The following is a 7,434-nucleotide window of genomic DNA, read 5'->3' on the forward strand; positions in this document are numbered from 1 at the left end:
CAGGATCACAGGTTGGTCCATCGATGTAGCTGACCTGGAATACAAGACCAGATGGTCTGGCAGCATGGGGGATACTGTTTCCAGGCAACTTCCTGTTCTGCTACAACAGCCTTACAACAGGAGGCCAGCAATAGCTTTCTTTTCAATAAAACGATAAGGGAAGCATGCAAATAAATTTGCTCCCTGAAGAATATTAATATTTCATAATAAAAAGCCAATATGACACCCAGAGGTCCCCACCCATGTTCAGGCCCTTGGACATTACCCCCTAGCAGAGGCCATCATCATCTAATGACAGTGCTGTTCATTGTGGGGTGAGTAGGCAGCAGGAGAACAAATATGCGATCATAAGTTCACATATTTTTTTGGGGGGGGTGTGCATTGCTGTTGGGTTTACCAATCACATTAACCATTGCTCTACTGCAAGAAAAGTGCCTACAGTCACTGCCCGCTACAAAGGGGTTAACTGAGAGGCCGTCCAATCATTCTTCTACTGCAAGAAGTGGGACGCCCTTAATGAACTTAATGTTCTAGAAGCCAAACGGAGGAGTGTGCAGTGTAGGTGGTGAGGCTGAAAAGACAAAGGCTGAATGTGCAATTATAATCTATCCATATGTACTAAATCCTTAATGATTCAATTCATGCCAATATGTCCCTGGTGTTATGTACCAATTTAGGGTAACATGTTAATAACATGTCAAGACATCTTTACTTTGTCACAATTGTATACTATACAATTAGACTCTTTTCTGATTTTGTCAATTATGTCCTTAGGTGTCATAAAGACACTGCTGTCATTTTTGTTGTTTGACAAGACAAAAAATTATGGAAGATCCACTTGTATTTATGAATTCAAATGCAGAGGGTTGTTTACTTAAATCCGAATTTATCTAATTTTTTAAATAAAAAAACCACAACCAAACTCCTATACCCGATTTTACCTTATTTATTATTATAAAAGCTTGATTTAATTGGTTAGGGCAAAAACTCGATAAAATCGAGCGAAAACCCAAATTGTGCGGATTGGTCGGATTTTCAGGCTAATTCCAGTGCAGACCACAGAAACTTCCAAATAGGATAGGGACCTCTGCCACTGACTTATACACAACCTCGGCAGTAGAGATGTGTGGGCTAGCCCGATACCTGCGGGTCGGGCAGGTTTGGGCCAACCTCGCACTCCTCTTTGCGGGTGGCAGGCTCTCCCCACCCGCCACATTGCAGTGCCGGCTTCCTACTTCTGGGTTCTTCTTTTATAGATGCTGTACCTGCTCACCCCTTTTGTGACGTCATCGGCGGGGCGAGGGACAGGGTGGGTTAGGTTTGGGTGCAGGTCGGGAAAAACTTGACCCGCACATCACAACTCGGCAGGTAGGGTTGCCACCTTTTCTGGAAAAAAATACCGGCCTTCCTATATATTTATTTTTTTCCCTATTAATAACATTGGGATCAAATATCATTTTTACTGGCCAGGCCGGTAAAATACCGGCCAGGTGGCAACCTGGCAGGTCTGAGATGGTGGATTTTCAGGTTTGGGCTTTTTGCTGCATAGGCTTTAATAAATCTCAAAAACTGTGCATTTAAATAAAAAACAGAATAATTCAAAGCTGACCAGATTTTAGAAAATAACCCCGCAGTGTACTATGTTTTTTTACCCACTTTGCAGTGTTTTACCCCTTAAATTCAGTGTTTTTGCAGTCCCCAGGGGGAAGTTACTCCTAATGTAATTGTGACACAGTTGGACTTGTACTTTGACTTAAGAATTGGACACAACTGGGCTGGACATTTTCACTTCTAGAGCTAACAGTCAAAATTACATTTGTGATCGGTTATTTATGTGCAAGTCTGCTGTGCATATTAATCCAGCGCGCACTGGGAACCCCAAAGATACCAACACCTTGAGAGCTGGTGGCTCCAGGGTATCCCTGCATCAATAGGCATACTTGTATTTAGTTCAAGACTGAAGGCTAGAGGAAGGCAGTGGCGCTGATTGGAATTATATTGAATGCTAGGGTTCAATTAAACCTTATAACCAGGAAGTTGTATGAAAAAAAAGACTGGAATATGAATAGGAGAGAGCATGAACAGAAAAACAATTGTAGCCGCATAGTATTTTGGCTGTCAGGGTCAGTGACCCCCCCCCCAACAATCATAGAGCATTTTAACTGGAAAGAGGCAAAACAGGAAATAAAATAATTTAAAGAACTATTGAAGACCAACTGAAAGCAAGCAGCCTAGCTCCTTGAAAGGTTCAGCTGTGATATTCAGACACGTGTGTATAAAAAAAATTCCAGAACATGATCATACAAAAGATAGAGAGGTTTTTTTTTACATAAAACAGAACTTGAAAACCATTGTCTCTGGAGAGTTCAAAGAATGCCACAAATGTTACTAGATGTTCTATGGGATAAAACTAGCTGCACTGCTTTGCCTTCATTAAACAAATGCAGGGTGTGATGCCTGGTAAAAATACAGCGTGCTCTTATATGTAACACTCCCACTATGCGAAAATTCCACATACACAAGGTGTCTGTCGGCTCAGCCCGGGGCACAAAATTCTTTCTCTCTCTACCCTGCTAAAAACGGTGGTTGTTAAAGTGGGGAACTAAAGGAAGCACTTGTTCTCTGTGCTTGAGAGATGGATAGACAGACAGGCAGGCAGATAGATCGGGTGCAGACAGAATTGCAAAATCTAGTTTCTCTACAAGCCAAGATATGACTTGTCTAACCCTAGTCTTATTTGGTCTGGGTGGTGGCACCAGGCCGGAGTGCCGATCTGTGGGTTCTGTCAAATGCCAGGGGGCTGCTTTAAGATGCCAAAGAAAGTGACTACTATGTGGGCTGGTGGGTCTGTTTGGGCCTCTGTGTACTAGGAATGCCAGAGCCTATTTTGAATCCCAGTCCAGTCCTGGGTGGCACCCTCAGTGAATAGAGCCTTTTTTTCTTTAAAATGGGTCTCCATGATCCCTTTCTCTTACAGTAGAAAATAGTTACTAATTAGAATATATAATTACTATAATTCTCTAAGTTTCAAGACTAGTTACAAAACAATGGTTGAGTTAAGGAGCTGATTAATTGACTTTATTTGGGTTTGTGAAAAAAAAGTTTAAAGTGGACCTGTCACCCAGACACAAAAAGCTGTATAATAAAAGTCCTTTTCAAATTAAACATGAAATCCAATTTCTGTTTTTTATTAAAGCATTCCTAGCTGTTGCAAGCTCATTTAAAAATCTGAGCTGTCAATCAAATATTGTCTGCCCCTCCTCTATGCCTTAGGCATAGAGGCGGGGCAGACAATTACTTTCACTTTCCCTTTAGCACTTCTTAGATGTCACTGCACTCCACACATTCCCCCGTTCTCTTCACTGTTTAATTGTGTAGCCAGGGCATGGGGATGGACATCGGGTCCCCCATTCTGGTGCACAAACACGATTCTGAGATGATGCATGACTTGCCTTAATAATGTCCACAAAATGGCTCCTGCCTGCTTGTTATAATTATGAATTTCTAGACTGAAGGAAACAAGATTCAAGTAATTTACATAGTGTAATTAAAGTTCCTTTTGCTTGATTAATGTGATAAATTAGGATTTTGAATATTTTTTTTGGGTGACGGGTCCTCTTTAAGAAACACTGTTCTATAGCATTAGGCACTGCCTACTTCTAGAGCCCTGGGTCCCAGGTTCCATGGTGGCACCTAAAAGTCTATCCAGTAGAGTAATGAAAGCCCCACGGCACAAAATATGCACTGGGTATAGCTGCACACCTTAGCTAAACTTTACACTGCATCACACAGATACACTAGCCAAGTAGTTATGGTACCCAATGCAAATAGTAGTGCCGCTGTCATAGCGCACAACCATTTCGAAAAATTGGGATACAATTGCAGGAAATGCTTAATATTGTTTTATAACAATAATGCTAATACAGGTATTGTACCAGAATGCTCGGGACCTGGGGTTTTCCAGATAAGAAATATCTCCATAATTTGGATCTTCATACCTTACGTAATACCTTAGGTTTGTTTTGCTTTCAATAAGGATTAATTATATCTTATTTGGGATCAAGAAGAAGGTACTGTTTTATTATTACAGAGAAAAAGGAAATCATTTTTGAAAATTTGATATATTTGGATAAAATGGAGTCTATTGGAGATGGCCTCCCTTGAATTCGGTGCTTTCTGGATAATGGATCCCAAACGTGTATAACATTAAGCAGAAGTGGAAGTATCATTGGGGGACTGCCGCACTTTCCTAGGTGACAATGCTCATCAGCCTACCTCTGGCAACTGGAGAGAGAAATGAGCTTCCTGAATCTATTTTGCTTTTTCATGTTATCTAAAAGGACTGGCAGATATCTATATATGAAATTTGCCTAAGGCGCACTTATTCTTTTATGGCCCCCAAGGAAAATAATGATGCCTATTTCTAGGTTACATGTATGAGCTGCTATTTCTAGCCTTTATATAACAGTAAATACATTTACCATCAGGACACATTATTATTTTTGTGCAGATAGAGGGCATGTGTTTATCAGTGAATGTATTCATTAAACAGCACTAAGTACCCATTTACCAGTAAAATATTTGTGGGTGGATCCAAAAATAGAAATTGGGGGTATATGTGTCACCCAGAGCATGTCTTTTATTCTAATCTACCAGCAGAAACAAAATGTTACTGTATAATCATTGCATTCTTCCATATGTGCTCTCAGGGTTTATTATAGTGTCAATCATGGTACACAATTATAGCTGAAGCTGGAACCACGCAGGCAGAACCACCTGTGCAGCCTTACAGCAAACAAGCAGATGACTGCCCAGTTTGGCAAGACTAATGTCAAAAGTAAATTAGCCAATTAATGACTAGATCTAGAATTTTGGAATTTACAGGAATGTAGCTACAGGGGTTGGGGCCTTAGGGTTCCTGAATAAACAGATATTCTACCATGGAAGAGAATGGTCCACATGCATTTGACTACTAAGCATTTATAGTGATCTGAAACATTCTGCTAATGTGGAATGGTTAAAACCAGATCCCAGAGACTTAATACTGTCAAGAATAATTTCTGCCACTCTGTACAGCTACTGTACCTCTTGGGCTGGTAAACCTTTAGTTTCTTTTTTTTAATTTGCAGTAAAAGACTGAACTTGATTTGTGTCTTCAGCCTCATCAACTACTGGCCCCCTAGTAGGGTTCTGTGGCTGGGGGACCCACACTGAAGACAATTAAGGTATATATTTGGAAATAATGCTTACATTCTGTCCTAGCTAAACATGGACCATCTTGATGGTAAATTACAGCAACATTAAATGTAAATACTTATTTGTCTTATATATTAATAGCTATATATGAGGTTAAACAGCTAATTAAGCAGGGTTTTGATACATCTTTAACACCCCTTTATGAATTGAGGGGGAGCCCTGGTCAAATATTGGATACTCAAGGGGAGCCCTATACTAATACATCCCATAAAAGCTACTCTAAAGCCACATCCAACCTGTGTGCCTTGGATCATCTTAAAAGAGGTTCACAGCAGAAGTACATTTTCTTCCATTTTATTTTTATGTTAAAGTTAAGCAATAAGTCCAATCAGGTCAGCTACTGCTAACCGCAAAGACAAAGAAATAAAATTCTGTAATAATACACGTTGTTATCCTGTCAGGCAGTAAAGTTTGATTTCAGTTGCATATAACTTGTATTCACTGCTTCTTTCTTTTCTTGTCTCTCTCATCCTCATCATGGCCTCTGAACCATCCGTCTATCATTGCCACCCAGATTGGCAGTATCCACAGAAATGGAGCATCACAGAATGAAAAGGGCCCGCTGACCAAGGGCTAGTTGGAGCCGGCCTCCAACATGGCTAATGGCAGCGAGTCAGAAGAGCTGTCCGGCTCCCTTTCACAGTCAACTGTGATCTCGACGCACCTCAAGCTGGTACTTTTGGGATTTATTATTTGTGCCAGTTTAGCAGGCAATCTCCTTGTTTCCCTGCTGGTGCTCAAAGATCGATCCTTACACAAGGCCCCCTACTACTTTTTGCTAGATCTCTGCCTTGCTGACGCTGTACGCTCCTCTGCCTGCTTCCCATTTGTCCTACTTTCTATCCGCAATGGCTCGGCTTGGGCATACAGCCTGCTAAGTTGTAAAGTTGTGGCCTTCATGGCTGTCCTCTTCTGCTTTCATGCCTCTTTCATGCTCTTCTGTATAAGTGTCACACGCTACATGGCTATTGCACACCATCGCTTCTACTCTAAGAGAATGACACTCTGGACGTGCATTGCAGTTATCTGCATGGTCTGGACACTATCAGTTGCCATGGCATTTCCACCAGTCTTTGATGTAGGAACCTACAAGTTCATTCGTGAAGAAGACCAATGTATTTTTGAGCACCGCTATTTCAAAGCTAATGATACTCTTGGATTTATGCTCATGCTAGCTGTGCTCATAGTTGCAACTCATATAGTCTATGCCAAACTGCTCCTCTTTGAATATCGCCATCGTAAAATGAAGCCAGTACAGATGGTGCCAGCAATCAGCCAAAATTGGACATTCCATGGGCCAGGAGCTACTGGGCAGGCAGCAGCTAACTGGATAGCTGGATTTGGTAGAGGGCCAATGCCTCCGACTTTGCTGGGAATCCGTCAGAACACCCATACTGCCAACAGGCGTCTTTTGGGAATGGATGAATTTAAAAGTGAGAAGAGGTTGGGGCGGATGTTTTATGGGATCACCCTCAGCTTCTTGGTGCTTTGGTCACCCTATATTGTGGCCTGTTATTGGAGGGTATTTGTCAAAACCTGCAGCATTCCTCATCGTTACTTATCCACTGCAGTGTGGATGACATTCACTCAGGCTGGGGTCAACCCCATTATGTGTTTCCTTCTCAACAAAGACCTGAAGAGCTGTCTACAGCTCCACATCCCCTGCTGGAGGACGAAAGCATTGCTACCCAGGGAGCCTTACTGTGTAATGTAAGATGAAATGCTACACACCCAACCAAACCCAACATAACCTCAGCATTTGGAGAACACTACACAGACTAGGTGGCAAAGGCGAGGTACTTTGATCAGTTTCCATTGAAGAATACAAACAAGACAACAAGCATAAAAGACCATGTTTTTTTTTACAAAAAACATTTCCTTTTCTAGACCCAGGTGTAATTGTGATGCCAATGAAAGGAGGACAGAGGGTTGGTGCAAGAATTTTAGGGGGGGATGTTTTTCTATTACAGTTTGGGCAAAAAGGGTGATGGTTTGGGTGGGAAGGTAGAGTGAAGTGTGGTCTGTGGGGTAGTCTGGGCGACAGACATGAATCTATGTATTAGTTTTTTTGAACTTATTTATTGACATGGTTATAATGTCATATTAATGTCTTTTGATTGATACCAACGTAAAAGGAGTTTCTTTTTTTTTCTTATTCTTCTTTAACAACAAAATTGA

General features: G+C 41.3%; 1 protein-coding gene across 1 annotated transcript; it reads left to right on the forward strand.

Annotated features, from left to right (window-relative positions):
* The first annotated feature begins 5,851 nt into the window (after positions 1-5,851).
* On the forward strand, positions 5,852-6,970 carry gpr173.L (G protein-coupled receptor 173 L homeolog). Its single transcript, XM_041573225.1, has one exon. It carries the CDS (start codon positions 5,852-5,854, stop codon positions 6,968-6,970), a length of 1,119 nt encoding a protein of 372 aa, XP_041429159.1.
* The last annotated feature ends 464 nt before the right edge of the window (positions 6,971-7,434 follow it).

The sequence above is a fragment of the Xenopus laevis genome, chromosome 8L, assembly GCF_017654675.1.
Source record: "Xenopus laevis strain J_2021 chromosome 8L, Xenopus_laevis_v10.1, whole genome shotgun sequence".
In the NCBI taxonomy this organism is placed as follows: domain Eukaryota; kingdom Metazoa; phylum Chordata; class Amphibia; order Anura; family Pipidae; genus Xenopus; species Xenopus laevis.

Bases quoted from the DNA above. Each gene is read 5' to 3' on its own strand.
- gpr173.L (XM_041573225.1), top strand. From the start codon at position 5,852: ATGGCTAATGGCAGCGAGTCAGAAGAGCTGTCCGGCTCCCTTTCACAG.